The sequence below is a fragment of the Dermacentor variabilis genome, chromosome 7 (genome assembly GCF_050947875.1).
Source record: "Dermacentor variabilis isolate Ectoservices chromosome 7, ASM5094787v1, whole genome shotgun sequence".
NCBI classification, from domain to species: Eukaryota; Metazoa; Arthropoda; class Arachnida; order Ixodida; family Ixodidae; genus Dermacentor; species Dermacentor variabilis.
The window spans coordinates 122,832,302-122,849,868 of NC_134574.1; the positions used below are offsets into that span (position 1 = coordinate 122,832,302).

Here is a 17,567-nt window from a genome sequence, read left to right on the forward strand (position 1 = left end):
GTCCCTCTTTCATGCGCATCGCTTGCCGAAGCGACGGTCATGTTTACACCCGCTGCCGTCTTCATTCGCCGCCAGCCTATATTGTTGCCATTCGCCCTCCTCACGGTTCACCATGGTGCTGCAGAAATACTGATTTCTAACCCAAATTCGTGCACTTTGGCTTTGCATTGTGGCGAGACTATTGGCACCATCGAGTCTGTGGACGCTGACGCTATTGTGCACTTCCCCATGGCCGACGACGTCGATACTGCCAACGTAACAGCACTGACGCCCCATGTGCCATCTAACCGAGTCCCACCGGATGTTTTTTGTCGCTCCATTGCCGATGACCTCGAGCCGACACAACGTGAGCGGCTAATTACTCTTTTAAATGAGTTTCACGCGTCTTTTGACTGGAACCAAGCATCGTTACGCCGCACAAGTACCGTCTCTCACCACATTGATACGGGACACCACGCACCATTACGCCAGCGTCCGCACCGCGTGTCATCCACCGAGCGTCGTGTCATCACCGAGCAAGTTGAAGACATGCTTGACCGTGGTGTTATCAAGCCATCCTGCAGCCCTTGGTCATCGCCCGTAGTACTCGTTAAGAAAAAAGATGGCTCGATTCGTTTCTGTGTGGACTATCGTCGCCTCAGCAAGATTACACGAAAGGATGTCTATCCTCTACCGCGCATAGATGACGCCCTGGATTGTCTACATGGTGCTGAATTCTTTTCTTCTTTGGACTTGCGATCGGGCTATTGGCAAGTGCCAGTGGATGAATCCGACCGCTCGAAAACAGCTTTCATTACGCCTGATGGCCTGTATGAGTTTACGGTAATGCCATTCGGCCTCTGCAATGCGCCAGCGACATTCGAAAGAATGATGGACAATATTCTGCGAGGCCTCAAATGGAAGACGTGCCTGTGTTATTTAGACGACGTGGTAGTTTTCTCCCCTGATTTCACCTCTCACCTCTCTCGTCTACGCGACGTCCTTACTTGTCTTGCCACCGCCGGCCTTCAACTTAACTTGAAAAAGTGCCGCTTCGGCGCCCGCCAGCTGACCATACTTGGCCATGTCGTTTCCAAAGACGGCGTCCTTCCCGACCCTGACAAACTTCGTGCTGTCGCAGAATTTCCGCGGCCGACTACACTGAAAGAGCTCCGAAGTTTTATCGGCCTTTGCTCGTATTTTCGACGCTTTGTACGCAATTTTGCCTGCATCATCGCTCCTCTGACGAAGCTCCTGGCTGGCCCAGGTGACCTTCGCGATTGGACTCCGGCATGTGACCAAGCCTTCACCACTTTGCGTCGTCTGCTTACCTCACCACCTGTTCTACGCCACTATGACCCGACTGCACCGACCGAAGTTCATACGGACGCCAGTGGCGTTGGTCTTGGAGCCGTCCTTGCGCAACGCAAGCCTGGCTTTCCGGAATATGTGGTTGCATATGCGAGCCGGGCCCTCACGAAGGCAGAAACCAATTATTCTGTCACAGAAAAAGAATGTTTGGCTATAGTTTGGGCGTTACACAAATTTCGCCCTTACTTGTATGGCCATCCGTTCGATGTTGTGACAGACCACCACGCGCTCTGCTGGCTTGCGTCACTGAAGGACCCGTCAGGCCGTCTTGGACGTTGGGCCCTTCGGCTCCAAGAATTTGACATTTGCGTCATCTATCGATCCGGGCGCCAACATTCTGATGCCGATGCACTCTGCCGATCGCCCTTGAGATCCGACGAAACGCCACCCTCCCCCGTAGAGTGCCCGGTTGCTACACTTGCTGTTACTGACATGCCGTCTGAACAGAGGAAAGATCCGTGGATTGTGTCTCTCATTGACATTCTTCACAGTTCTTCGTCGGCTACATGCCCTCGAGCCCTTCGTCGCCAAGCCACCCATTTCGTGCTGCGGGACGCCATCTTGTACCGCCGAAACTATCAGCCGGATGGTCGCAAATGGCTGCTAGTCATCCCTCGCCATTTGCGCTCCGACATATGCACGTATTTCCACGCCGACCCCCAACAAGCTCATGCTGGCGTCCTGAAAACCTACGAGCGGCTCCGTCAGCGCTACTACTGGCGCGGCATGTATTCTTATGTCCGCAAATACATTCGGTCATGTGTAGCCTGTCAGCGACGCAAGACATCTCCTCATACGACTGGCCCTCTGCAACCTTTGCCGTGTCCTGCACGTCCTTTTGATCGGATTGGCATTGACCTCTATGGGCCTCTTCCATCCACTGCTAAAGGAAATCGTTGGATAATTGTTGCAGTAGACCACCTCACAAGATATGCCGAAACTGCTGCACTTGCTTCGGCTGCTGCTCGCGACGTCGCCGCATTCATGTTACGGCATTTCATCTTACGGCATGGCGCAACGCGAGAACTGCTCAGCGACCGAGGCCGTGTCTTCTTATCCGAAGTTATTAATGAGCTACTCGCCGCTTGCCGCACTATTCACCGCACCTCTACGGCGTATCACCCACAGACTAACGGTCTCACGGAACGGTTCAACCGCACTCTGGGTGACATGCTCACCATGTATGTTGCGTCTGATCATTCCAATTGGGACGATGTCCTCCCTTTTGTGACGTACGCGTATAACACCGCCGTTCAGGCTACCACAGGCTTCTCCCCATTTTTCCTTCTTTATGGACGTGAACCATCCACTACCCTGGACACCGTGCTACCATATCATCCGGATGCCTCTGAATTCACCCCTCTTTCCGAAGTTGCTCGCCACGCTGAAGAGTGCCGCCAACTGGCTCGCTCGTTTACGTCGGATACCCAAGGTATCCCCTAAGATCGACGCGACAACGGGCAGCCCACACAGTCCTTCGCCGTGGACTCTCACGTCTGGCTTCAGCTGCCCTTCCAATCCCCTGGCCTTAGCCCAAAGCTTGCTCCGAAATATCAGGGTCCGTACCGGATCGTCGCGTGTACATCGCCGGTGAATTATGTGGTCGAACCGGTGATGCCATCTTCGGACAAACGCCGCCGTGGCCGCCAGACGGTTCACATCAGTCGCCTGAAGCCGTACCACGACCCCCTTATCGTGTCATCACCTTAAGTCGCCAGGATGGCTCCTCTTCGCCGTGGGGGCAATTGTAGTGGGTAACATGCATGTGGCGCTGTGCGCACTGCCACCGCTGCGGCGCGAGACCCGAGCTCGGGCTGCTGATGCGAACGGCTAGAACTCGCGATCAAGAGCGACTTGCGATCCCTCGTACGAGCTGCAATAAACCCCCTTTCAATATATATATATATATATATATATATATATATATATATATATATATATATATATATATATATATATATATATATATATATATATATATATATATATATATATATATATATATATATGTATATTATCATAAGAAGCCGACAAACAAATCCACCACTTACAACACAGGGAAAATTAGTAGCATATACTGGTTGAATTAAAGAAATGATAAATTATTGAAACTGCAAGCGGATGAAACAACAACTTGTCAAAGGTGGGGAACGATCCCGCCTCATCGCATTACGCGTGTGATTCTCTACCAGTTGAGCTACCAAGCTGCTATTTTTTGGTATTTGTGTGTTACTACTCTAACTAACCCTGGGAGTGTTCGCCAGCGTCACCGCTCGCAAACCTTGCCGGCAGATGTGGAACACCCTTTCAGGCGCGGGCGTCACGTGTACGTCAGGTTTTTGGGTGAAGGCAACTGGTCGTTAAACCCACACAGGCTAGGTGCTACGTGTAATATATATATATATATATATATATATATATATATATATATATATATAGGGAGAGAGAGAGGGGGGGTTCAAAGTTCAGCACGCAAGACCCGACGCAACATATGCAGGCAAGAGACGACGAACCTTTTTGGAAGGCGTAATTAACGTTTTCGGCTGGTGGACCAGCCGAAAACGTTGAGTAAATGCAATGCGTCTCCCAAAAGGTTCGTTGTTTGTTTCGTGCATATATATATATATATATATATATATATATATATATATATATATATATGCCGCAGGTGGGAACCGAATGCGAAGGTTGGGGGTTCTGTTCCCACCTGCGGCAAGTTGTTTTTTCATCCACTTTAATTTCCGCTGATTTATCGTTTCTTTATTTCATTTATTAAGCACAAATAATTTCCCCTATCTTGTCCTTAGTGTCAGTGTTTGTTGGCTTCTTATGATACGTATGCTGCTGCTGCTGGTGCTGCCGCCGCCGCCGCCGCTGCCGCTGCTGCCGCGGCTGCCGCCGCCGCCACCGCCGCCGCCGGCGCTGCTGCTGCTGCTGCTGCCGCCGCCGCCGCCGCCGCCGCCGCTGCTGCTGCTGCTGCTGCTGCTGCCGCCGCCACCGCCGCCGCCGCCGCCGCTGCTGCTGCTGCTGCTGCTCATTATCAGTTTCGGCAGTGCCTCTATATGGCAAAACGTCTCCATAAAGATGCGCAAGAGAGAAGCCCGGACTGCATGACTCGTGTCTTAGCATTCGCATGTACGTGTGTACCGTACATTTTAGACGTCTTACGTAAGGTGTGCGGGCGTGGCGGAAGTTGGCGACGGGTGTTCCTTGGGAGGCTGGAAATCTCGAGTCTCTCTGCAGTACACCCTTTACTCATCACTCGTTTAGACGCCATCATTATGTTGGGTCAGTATTCTGAATTATTGCTAGCGCGTTATCGTCGATGGGTATTGTGAAATGGGTTCTGCCGCAATTGTTTGGGCCTTCAGAATGGCACATTACCAGTATCATTACCAGTTGGGTTGCGCTTTTGTGCTGGCTTCAGCCTCCAGGTTTCAGTTTCGTGCGTTCTGACAGATAAAATTTCTTGTGTCGTGTTTCTGCGCGTAAGCGCATCTTTACACATAGAAAGTAGATATGACTTTTACGTAGAATGCGCTTCAAGTTTCATGTAAAGTGAGGCCACTGAAAGGAAGTTTAAACGCTATTTATTTAATGTTTTGTAATTACCAACTAATTCACCCATCAACCCATGGTCAGCACGACTGGGGGCATGTCCCAAAAGAAACTGTCCTTTTATTTCGAAACGGAGATTTTATATATTACCTAACGTTGCAGTACAAAGACCCGGTGCAAGCACGACAGGCTCAGTTACCCAGGTAGGCGGAAAAATGCTTAGATACACACATTCATACATATATGTCTAGCCATATAATGTCGTAATGTTGACGGGGTAATGTCCTTGCATTGGTATGTTTAAGCCATACATGCATGACATGGCACGCATCACATGACGCGAGTGACCCTTAGTGACCCTTCACTGAACCACACCCGATGGTGCTTGACCAGCTGGTTGTATGTAAAATGCTTTAACTCACAGTGATTACCGCAGTTTGTAGGACCTCAAAATTTCTTACTCTGACTCCTTTGCCCTTTTTAAATCCATATTTTAGTACAACCTTCGAAAGCGTGCAAGCAAGCCTTAAAGTCATTTTGTACAGCCCCTGAAGTGCCCATTTGCAACGAGCTTTCCATTGAGTGCATTTGCAGCTGTGGTAAGTGGCAATACTTTCTCGGCTGCCTCAAATCACTAATAAATATCAATGCAGATCTACGCCGTGAAAATAACGCTTATTTTGAAGCTGTCGGCTTATTTGATGTCTGGTTCAAGCATGGCATATTCCAGAAAAATTGAATGTAGGGCGCAGAGTTCCATTCAATCTGTTGAAGAGTGTGACAGTGTTTAACCTCGTAAAATGCGGGGTCGTTCACAAGCTCTCTACATATATTTTGTAATATTTAGGCAATTTATTTGTTGCTGCTCGAACGTTCATTATAGATACTTCAAATATTGTTATGCCCAGCCACCATCGCCGCAAATGCTGCGTTCTTTTATTTTTTGTACATTTTTTACACGAACGTAACTTACGGGACACACGAATCTTTAAGCTTATTAAACTATCGTAAATATTTCTGCAACTCACCATAAAAGTTAGTCAAATGATAAAGAATGCTTCCGTACTGTGAAAAGTTAGAAAGTTCAATGGTATATTTAATATGAATTCAAATTGACGCCCTAATAAATTTTAGTTTTCTCATTCCATAAACACTTTTTTTTAATTGGGAAGGTTAGACTGAGGGTGAGTGTTGGCCCTTCTATTCTGTGTCTATGAGGTAAATAGGCCTAATCGAAATGTTTTGTCTTTACCTAACACTTGAACAATGGCCCAGGTTACCGTGTACATGTGTTCGCTTTGAATGACAATACCCGAAGGCTTTAAACATATGTGCATGCTCCTCTGTTGACTTAGAAACCGTTATAAGCACTTATGCGCAATTTTAAATTCGGCTGATTAGTGTTCATAAGTAAAATGTGCTGCTTCTCAGATATCAATAAAATGACATAAATAGGTGTGAAGAAAAGTAAATTGTAGTCAGCGCACGCTATACCTAAATAATATATAAAATGCTGTTTACCGAAGTATAGAACCGATTTTCCGGTTTAGTGGAGCTATTGTGAAGGTCAGCAGCTCATTCTATATAATAATCAAAGGTAACGCGTAGGTACCTAAATCTGTTACTAGATTCATTCGGGTATTATCTAGGCATACTCGGAAATTTTTCTTATGCAATTCAGTTTCTTTAAGAATGCTAATCCGATTACCGTTAAACCACCTTAACACAATACTAAGCACCTTACTTATTACAGCCTCCATTTCACCCACTGATTCCACTTCAAAATATATTGCTTCATTATCAGCGTACATCGGACCTCCAGCTTATATAAGGATATATTGGAAATCATTTTTGCACAGAACCTGCAACAAAGCCCTGTGGTACTCCGGTTAAGATTCTTGTGCTGATAAAGTGAAATCTCGTTGGAAATCAGTTGGAGAAGTAACCTCTAAATATGTTATAAAGATTGCCTCGAAACCCATACCTGTGAAGTTCACTCATGAGAATGCGAATACCCATTTTGTCGAATACATTTAATTGGCAGGAAATCTACGACTATGATTCGGTTGTAGTAGCGAGTTTTATTTACTTTGTGGGTGACAAGCAAAACTACCGCAAATATTGGTCGTCAGTCCTGAAGTTCTTCTAGTATTTAGTGCTTTTATAATGCTTTATTGTAAAGTATGCTTTCAGAAAGTAGCATGAACGTGGACAAAAAATACGTTAATGTATTTATTCCCAGTACATTTCCAGAAATTTTTAGCGCTCATAAATATATATTGGCATGCAACTATATGGCGTTGAATGGTCCCCATACCTATACACTGGTACAATTTTAACACATTTAAGTACATTATGGTAGAGTCCCACATCGAGCGAGCGAATAAAAAAATCCAGGAGGTGTATATGTCCCTAGATTATCTACGTTGTGATTTACAAGTTTAATTGTAATTCCATCGAGACCAGATGGTTTGGTAACTTGAAAAGATCACGCTGTTTTAAAATTTCAGAGAACTTTAATACATCAAAACACATGATTCTAGCTGATACGAGTATGCAGAGTTCTGTCACATAAGTTGGCTGCGATTCAAATTGTTAGCGTATAACAATGAAATATTGTTACGTTCATCCACTACTGAATGCATCCACTTTATCTAGTAAAACCAAATTAGGCATTATTCTTTTTATCTTAACGAATGCGAATGGCCTCATTCGCCAAGCTATTTTTTTTCCACTTAGTATATGCACATTCACGCTGTGTCAGATTGAACCTCTACCCTAGTTTTTAATAATGAAAGTGATTCATTGCGCCAGTTTCTGATAAAGTAAAACTTGCCATGGACATGAACTGAATAAGGTTATCGCGTCAGATAAAGGGATACTACATGGATTTTTACTTGTCAACTACCATTCTTTAGAAACATAAAGCTCAGTAGCAAGTGCTCGATACGCCAACGCCGCTGTTACGCTCGTCTATGCCGCTGTTGTCCAGGTGATTGCACTAGCGCAATTTAGCCCTTCCAACGAAGCAGCAGCATTTGTTGCCCGACGCGACATTGGAAACAACTGTCCCGACACGGTCCAGAAGATGTGAAGCCTGTGTAAAAATGAGTTCTACTGCGATAGAAGCCACATCTCACCAAGGTCATCTTACGCTGTTAACTCGGCTTACGTGCCTCGCGAGCCGTTGAGATGCCGTTAAAAGACGAGGAGTGCATTTGGCCGCTAGAACAACATTCCAAAGTGCGCATATGGTGAACGTTTCGCTTAATTGGCTTCGTGGCGGAGACCGGACAGCACTGTGCTTTCCATTGCTTGCACGAATTTCGCCCACACGTGCAGTGTAACCAGAATAGTATTCCTGCAGAGCTTGTTCACATCTGCTGGTGTTCTCGACAAGTGTACCTTAAGCTACCTATATCAATTCTTCGGTTGGCGTTGACTGATGCTGACGGTTCCCCTTTTAGTTACCTCGTAGGCTATGGAGGTGGGGAGCATGAAAGACGTCTAGCGGCGTTCCTCACCACGCCAGATTTCTGAGACACATGGTAGCTGCCGGGGCACTGTTTGTTCTGTCCAAAAGCAGTTGCATTGCGTGCAGCGTCACACCTATACGTCAGATCTGCGAATAGCTAGAGCATTTGTCCGACAGCTGAAAGTTGAACTCGAAACTTTTTTGTCGCTGTCAATACTTCGCTCTTCACGTGAAATTCCCTAATTTTTTGCGTGCCAAAATGTGCACTCTGGCAGATGTCTAATGGCAGACGAACAATTTGTATTTATCAGACGTAGTGATGGACAGAACTGGGGAGCGACATAGGAGAAAATTTATGGTACGCCGAGAAAACAGCAGTCTGAAGATTAAATGAACCTACCAAGAATTGCAGTGTACGAATGGACGAAAAACATGCAGAGAGGAATCATTGAACAAAATGCGCAATCAGAATTACAAAAGAAATATTTGAAGTTACGGGTACCGGTCGCTACCTGCTAGAGGGTATCCATAGGATTTGTGCAATGGACTGTACTTGATCCCTCATACTGTTAGGGGTGACATCCACTTTCACTCACTAAAGGAAGCGAAGGGTTACATGTGGATGTGAAGTTTATCATAGTGCAAGAAAAAAGATGCTAAGCGGGATGGTTCATATCTATATAAACTGCCTATGCGTCACTTCGTTATTGCTTTTTTTTCCTTCTAATATTATACGCAGCCTTATTTGCATTATGAGATACGGATAATATATCTGCGACTTGTATATGACTGATTTCAACAAGTTGCTTAAAGGTGTTAGGCCACATTAAAAAGAAACCTTCTTTTTTTTTCAGAACAATTTTTTTCTTTTTGCATTTTATATATGCCCAAATATTCCGCCACATGTTGCAATGAATTGTCTTCCTATCATGATTAGTTTGGTAGTCACATTGAGTTTTTCACCTAATACCCTCGTAATGCGAAACCAAAAATCAAGACTACTTCTTTTATATAAGTATAAATCAAGATATTTTCTTTTGTTTTATCTTGTCACCGAGCAGCCACAAGTATTATTCAAAATATCTTTTTTGTTTTATCTTGTCACCGAGCAGCCACATGAACAAAAGAAGAGTCTATAGCATCTCTTGGGACTGCAGCTATGAAGCTGGTGCCTGTTAGGCCTTAGTGTAGTTTTTTACATCTTTCACATGGTTTGAAGATTTGTTTACGTTTTTCTCAACACAAGCATTTGGTTCACCTAATGGTACGCAAACTTTGATAGCTTTTTTATCGCTTAAGCATACTGATACGAAATTCTGCACACTCATTCCTCACAAAGGTTTGCGTAACTAACTAAAATAAAAGAAACTGATGTAGTATTTTCGTATTTACAGCTCAGCTTGGAAATAAATTTAGTATCAATTGTGAATTCTTGCTTCTTGCTTAGTTTGAACATTACTTTCTTAATATTGCATATGTCCTAGTTCATTGCATAGCTCGTACAGTTAGCTACATTAAATTCAATGATTTACCCAATTCAGCAGTTCATTAGTTACTTATCACTGATATCGCTAATAGCACGGATACTACATTTTATGATAAAACTTTGCTGCAAGAAGCACAGTGAACCATTGTCTGCGCCACAAATAGTAGAATGAGCTAAATAGGGAATGTTTATCCAGGGAAAAAATGTTTAAATTCTGGCTTCCGATTTTAGAAAGACTTTTTTGTGTGTGGCCTACCACCTTAAGCGACAACTGTCTTATACTTGCTACCTTCGGCAAATGTATCGTATAGTCCCAAGAACTTATATCGTGTCTCTATGTCAGAGCTAAACATATAGAGAAAGGAAACGTAGACAACTCTAATTCGCACTAATAATAAAAGTACCTATCTTGGAACTTTAAAAGGACCGTACCAATTTAGGTCGTAATAAGTACAATAGATTTTCTCATGATAATATATGGAATCATTGAAGATTGATAAACACAAACAACAAAACAATTTTGAAAGTATTATGGTCAATAACCTGATTATATATTTTGTCCACGTTAAACCACAGATATCTGCTCTTTACTTTTTCTGTATTTCACTCATTTCAACATATCGCTTTGACCTGAGGTAAGACCTCTGGCTTATTTTACTGGCATGATGCCTGATGCATTATTCTGTCTTTGGTGGCACAAATTTGAATTTCATGTTATTGGTGGGCATATTTGCAACCATAATGAGGGCCAATAGGAAGCTTGAAGAAACACATGCTGGTTGAAAGAAACTTATTGCTTGAAAGTTAATAAAAAAAACCTTCAGTGTATCGCAACAAACTATAGTATGACTTTCTCGCTTATTTTTGATATATTTGTTGTTCATATTCACGTAATATAAAATTTTCACTGCACCTAAAGCTTCAGAACAGAAAATTTGTTTACGTGTTAGATATTTCGATACAGCGAGATGCCAATTTATTATAAGTAATTAGGCAGTTAAGCATCTACAGTAGGTGTGCAAGAATGTTAGTCTCATGTGTATGTTGATCACACTCGAGAAAATGCTATGAAATTTATAGATTGTATTGCAACCGTTACGTATTGAGCCTCTTATAACACTATCCTGAGGTTAAAATTTTGGTTGGTATCATCAAAGCTTCATTTTATTATTTCGGCGGCTTACCAATACTTCAGCGTTTGCGTTGACTCACGATGACTCATTCACAAGAAAACTAGCTTATGAATATTTCATTCGAAGTAAACTTGAATACGCCTCAGCTCTTTGGTGCCCACACCAAGCTTACTTAATTAACATATTAGGATCAATACAAAATCTTGCCGCTAGCTTCATCACTTCCAGGTACAGCCATGAAGATAGTGTCAGTGCGATGAAATCATCAATAGGGCTCGAACCATTTGTGTACTGTCGGCAAATTGCAAAGCTGTGCCTTTTCCACCCACTACATTTTAACTTCCCTCAACCACATGGAAAGCTTCTAATCCCGCCAACGCGTAGATCTCCTCGCCTTTTTAACTCTTGCGGCATCCAGCGCTTGCATGGTTCTACATTTTCCTTTAAGAAATCGTTTTTGCCTAGCGCCATCGTAGAGTGGAACAACTTACCAGATGGAGTTGTCAACGAACGTGACCCCATTATCTTCAAACAGCTGCTTACTGATCAGCTCAAACCCTAACCTTATAATGACTTTACTGTGTTTTCGTTCTTTTGCGATTGCCATCTAACATTCTGACTGTTCTTCTGATTTGCTTTTGCATTAGGTTCAGTGTGCCTCTTGGACATTTTTTTTTCTTTCTGTTCTCATACGAATCCACAGGCTGAGTTTTGCAGTAAATTGTAACCATATCCTTGTTTTTATTCTTATCTTCTGTAACCCCCCCGCTTATGTAATACCCAGGCAGGTGTCCTTAATTAAATATAAGCAATGATGATGATGATGATGATGATGATGATCAAGGTCCCGTAAGCGCCGCATTGGCCTCTCGTTACTCTTAAGTTTCAGTGTGCACGGACGTGCCTGGGATTCCGTCTGCTGTAAATAAAAGACAGCAGTCTACCATTGACGGCATCCCAATGAGGACCGGCAAAGAAAGCATCGAGACCTATCTCCCCAAACGCAAAATAGGCATACTTTTAGATACAATTTGCCATAAGTAACCACTGTCGATACGTTATGGAGGCAACATCACACTTCCAGAGGACGAAGTTGTAGCTTTGAATTGGGCTGTATGCAAACACTGAGCATTAGCATATGCAGGTCAGTCAATAAGTGGGGGGCACGGTTGTTTGTCAGGTGTTTTCAGACGCATTTATCATGGCAATAATGCGCCACACAGACACCCACAAAACCACACGCTTCCATTTATTTGAGTGCCCGTTGACTGGCTAACCTACACATCTTGGTTGTATAAACCACAGACGTGTGTATTCCACGCAAAAAAGAAGGTCCGAAAGGAGCTTCCCGTAAAGTATCCGACTATGTTCACTGTTGCATTGCAGAGCCTGTGTTGTGCGGATTATTCAAAGCAGGTGGACCTTGGACTAAGTGACGCTGACTGGGATGTGTCACTTGGGATAAGATATCGACCATCTTATACAAGGACGCCATCGCATGTCTTAAATACATAGGCCTGTGGCTTTAAAGCAGGACTCATAACTTTAGGCCACCGCTTGGCACGCAAATACCTTTCGAGATGTGGTGCTTCTTCTAGTTCCTTGTCTTACAATGCCATTGTGCTTTGTCCCCGGCCTTTGTGAGACCACAGCTGGTCTGGGTGCAGTTTCATTGCATCGACGAGTGTTGGCCTTTGGAGGGAGCGAAGCAAGAGAAATTGAGCTGATCTGTAGCCACTGAAGCCTTAAGTGTCACACTTAGCGACTAATGCCAAGGATATATTTTTGGCTTCCTTCAATATGTCATTCATGGTTCGCAGCCTATGTTATGTTTCATCGGGTCACGAATATCAATATTCGTGTGATGTGCCCGAAACCATAAAGTGAGTAAAGTTCGGAAATTTCGTACAGGCAAACAACAGCCTAGTGTCGCTTAACATAACATCAAGAATACTCTGTCTACCGAAAAATGCCTTACTCGAAGAATGTCAGTTTCTGCAGATGCGGATTGCAGTGAAATACATACGAGCTGTGTAGCGCGGTAGTCCACAACGAGTAAACAATCATATCATCAAAGCTAAGACAAATATGCGCCAACTATTTCCCCAGGTGGTCAACAATTCTCGCTTCATACCAAAGGATCTGTTCGCTGGACACTTGAGGTAACACACGAAAAAAGATCCCCACAGCAGTCTCGATTTCGTTAGTCAATGGCTTCTGGCTGAAGTAAAACATTGGTTGATGCATTGCTGAACATCTTTAACCAAGCTTGACATGTTATTTCGCAGAAAGACTGGTAATACGAGTCACTCATTTATCAAGAAAAAGAGCTGACAAATGGGGGACTTAAATCGATGGGAAACGCATTGACTAATGTTAAGTGGTAGGAATCAGGACTAGGTCAGCCTCGTGGGCATTTTTTTCTTCAAGGTAGTACACTCTTTGTGAAATGTCTCTTGAGCCCTAGCCTTATCAAGATGTGCGTAAGAGGTAGAGGGAACAACGTCTGCACTTTTTGGTTTAAACGGGAGATAAAACTTGAGGATCATTGAACAAAGTGCCAGCTGTAGCTAGGAACTACTTTGGTGTGTATCTAACAGAGGATTACTCACGAAAGAGCAAAATCCTAAGACATTGCACACTCGAAGGCATGATACCGAGGTCAACTGAAGCTAGCAGCATAACGCATGGCTGGTGATCCATCTGACTGTAAAATTGGAGAGCCCACAAAAACTCGCCGAATCTCTGGACTGCCAAAGCTGCAGCCAAAGCTTCCATTTCCATCTGGCTGTATTTTTTATCTTTGTTGTAATCACGTTTGATATGTGATTAATGGCACGTATTTCACCAACTGAATAATGTTCTAGGAGTACGGCACCGAGGCCATAGGAAATTGCGCGCTCACTTAAAATCGCTGTGAGGTCTGGAATATATATGCACCAAAGGGATTTTGTGTCTTCATTTCTTCAACAATTCAAACCCTGTGGCTTGAGCGGGCCCCCAGGTCTAATCATTGCTTCCATTCAGGAACAGTAAGATAGGTGCAGTAATGGTCGAAATATTAGGCCTGGAGGGTTCATTTTAGTTGAAAACGGATACTTAGTGCTGAACTGTAGCAAGGCTCATCAGAGACTGCAAACTTGAGACCACAGCATACTTGTCTGATGCGGGTGCTATGCCATCGGCATTGAATATTAGGCAAATTAATTTGACTTTTTGAAGCTTAAAACCTATTTGAATACTTTCAGAATAACGTTATTAGGTTGTAGATGGAGGCTGTCATGTTCAGATCTTTCTCTGCTGAACACAATAATAGGCCTAGTTATCTTGACGCACCCTGCGATTTGTTCGATAACTCTACACATCCGACATTGAAAACGTCCCGGGCACACGTAATTCTATATGATAAACTGCAGCAGCAGGACAGCCCAAACAAAGTAATTATTGATGTATACTTCTGCTAGTTTAAGAGAGATACGCAAACGATGGAATCCAACCGATACGTCCAGCCTGGAGAAGCTTGTTGTAGGTTAGACTTTTCTAAGCACCTACTCAACTGTTAGCAACAAGCTTCAATCACGCACTACTGCTTGTTCTACTGTAAACCTCAAGAGGACTAAAACACAAGAAGATAAATAGAAACGCCGAGGCCCAGAGTAGCAGCAGCAGAACTCCAGGTCTCTGGATCTCACTTCGAACAATGTGTCGAGATGTTTCCCTAGTTAGGGGAAGGCAGTTTAACGCGCCGTCAGCTGAGCTGGCAGCACGAAGCAGTGCTCCTAAATGCAGTGTTAAACAGCTATTTTTATTGACAACCTATCCCTATGGAAACGTGATCGCGATACTCATAATTGATGATGACGATGATGCTGATAATAAATTATTGGATCCCCTTTGAAACAGAGCTGTAACAAATAGTCACCTAGCCTGTTTTATTTTGGACCCTAACAATTTTAAACATTTGTAGAATTTATGTGTGCCCCACAACGATGTCTATTTACAAAAGCATGCGCAATAGTGAAAAACTATTGGCGATGAAGGAAAAGCGGAACGCAGGTATCTGTACAAAGCTTGGCTGTACTAAAGGTTATCAAGAAAACGTATGAAACGTTCGTAAAATTTTGCGTAGACTTGTAGCGGTGCCAATAAACCTCTTGGATTTCCTAAGGGGATCAGAATTTATTTGCGCAGCTTCGCTGTCCAGAGCTGCTCGGACCGGCATACCTATTATAAGCTGCTTTTAGAGCGAATATGTTAAGCTGGATTCCGTAAACATTTTCATGCAACAGTGAAAATCAGGTGCTGATGGCGTTTTTGACGTATGTAAGTGCGGCGCAATACATGTGAGTGCCGTGATCTTGCTTTGAAACGTACAGATAAAAAATAAGCAATAAATATTTGACCCTATTTATGATATTCATACAACCAAAAGATTCTACGCGCAAATAGTTTACTGCAATGCGTAATTTGTATTCTTTATGTATGTTATACTAGCTCAATGCTGCCTTTGTTTACGGCCGCAAAGATAAAAGCTCGCATCGCTGTGTTGCATCGCATTGGGCACTGAAGAGGACACTGATAACATCCAGGCAATACCTAAATAAGTGCGATGCAGGAACTTCTGCTACGTTTGACCGAAGCTACAAGCCATCAAATAGACACCTAGTATATCCAAAGTTTGGCAGAACTCGCTTATACATTTTAGTTTTGTGTGACATATCAGTTCTTTGACGGTCCTACATCGGTAGAGTATTTTTAACAACGACATGTAATTTCGCAAATTTGTCTATACGTTTCCTGGAATGTGTTGCCATTGCTGCAGAGAGCGGTGCAAGCAGCCGTGGGGATCTAGTCGTTCTTGAGCAATATCGTGGCTGCGTACTGTCAAAATCAGCGATAGCTTGTCACCGTGTCATAGAATGCACATAAGTACGGTTTCAACGCTCTGTTCGCTCGAAAGTACCATTATTGCTGATAAATCATAAAAATGCGTTGCATCATAGAGAGTGCGCAGTGATAGGCTTGCATTGCACGACAGCAGCAGCTTGCGGTGAGAAAGTAGTGGGCCAGGGCCACAACTTTGTCTTCGCGATGCGTCGTTTATGAAAGCCAGCTGAGTATTACCGTGAAAATGTCACAGCCACACTCAACATTGCTTCGAGTTGACGTTGTTACAAGCTTTTATTTTACAGTATTGTTCTATACATATTTGTTTTATTGCTTGTGCTAGCGGCTTTCAAAGTAGTTCTCCGCAAGGACGCTTCAGTACATGAGCACCAGGGACGTATAATTAGAGCAAATTAAAGTTAAATGGAATTTATTATCCTGAACTTTGCTATGAATTGGAAGAGCATACTGGAAAAGCGCACGCGAATATTGGAGCTTCAATCCTAGCTTATATTTGGTGATCTGATGTCGCAGCGCACCTCCACCGCGATGTCTTCTTAGCCTTCCTTACGCGTTCTCTTTTACATGTACAAAAAATTGCACGCCCCGCGGCCACAGTTCCAGTCGCATATAGTAAATTTATTGATACTTGCTAACCCCGCGATGAACAATAACTCATTGTTTGTTGCACGATTAAATATTATATTGGTGTGAACTAACCACCTGGTGAATGAGTCATCGATTCAACTGGTGAAAGCTTCTAAACTGTTACAAAGGGGCCAGTAAAACTCTCTGAAGGCGCTAACTTCGTGTCACATATAAAGCAAAGCTTATGAGAGATCTCGGAATAAGATGAAAGGAAACTGAAATGACGGCCGCACTTGAGCAGTGGGATTAAAAATAAACTTGTTCTAGCGGTCATTATTAAATATTAGGTAACCTACACCATTTTATGTATTATACTGTTTTAGACGGCATACTCTTATGTGTTTTGTTATTGAATGCGATTTTTTTTCTTTTTTTCTTTCAGGACAAGGCACAGGAATATTTGGAAATCGTCGGAAATCAGGATAGCGTGGACCACCATACATGATTCAGGAGTCATCGGAGAGGATTTCTCTTCATAATAAAATGAATTAACAGAAACGTTCGCCAGCTGATTTGGCAACAATTTTTATTAGTAGAGAACCTCACTATTAACATCAAAGACATTACATGTACAAGTTGTCACAGCTGTCAGTATTGCATTTTTCACAAAGTAGTCATTACTGTATGCCAAAAAAGTAAAAGAAGTATGTAATTTTAAAGGCTTGTTGAAAATTCGACAGTATTTTGGTTGCTCATCAGGTATGATTGCGTAAAAAGGCATTACATGCTTTATTGTTTTTCTTATAGAAGAGAATCATTGGGCAAACACATCGAATTGGCGCTAGCTTATTCTACGGTAAATACAGACCGACAACGAAGTATGGGTAGAAACTCGTGCAGATCCAGCGCACATGTTGAAATGTATGGGAAAACAGGCTTAAAGACAGCTCGTAATTACATGCTTCACACATAACGGCAATAAGTACATCTAGATGATGAGAGCTGTTTGCGCAAAAAGTACTAGACGTATAAGCAAGATTTAGATTTTCTGCAACTTGTGTTACACTGTAGGGGGTACGAATTCTAGAAG

At 43.2% G+C, this 17,567-nt stretch overlaps 1 protein-coding gene across 2 annotated transcripts in view; it reads left to right on the plus strand.

The window, feature by feature from the left end:
• Positions 1 to 17,040, plus strand: part of LOC142587103 (uncharacterized) — a 47,204-nt gene extending 30,164 nt beyond the window's left edge. For both annotated transcript variants that reach the window (XM_075697990.1, XM_075697989.1), the window contains exons 6-7: positions 5,406 to 5,507; positions 16,920 to 17,040. In XM_075697990.1, coding sequence (XP_075554105.1) covers positions 5,406 to 5,507; positions 16,920 to 16,963 — 146 coding nt within the window. In that variant the 3' untranslated portion in view covers positions 16,964 to 17,040. The remainder of the gene's footprint in view (positions 1 to 5,405; positions 5,508 to 16,919) is intronic.
• The last annotated feature ends 527 nt before the right edge of the window (positions 17,041 to 17,567 follow it).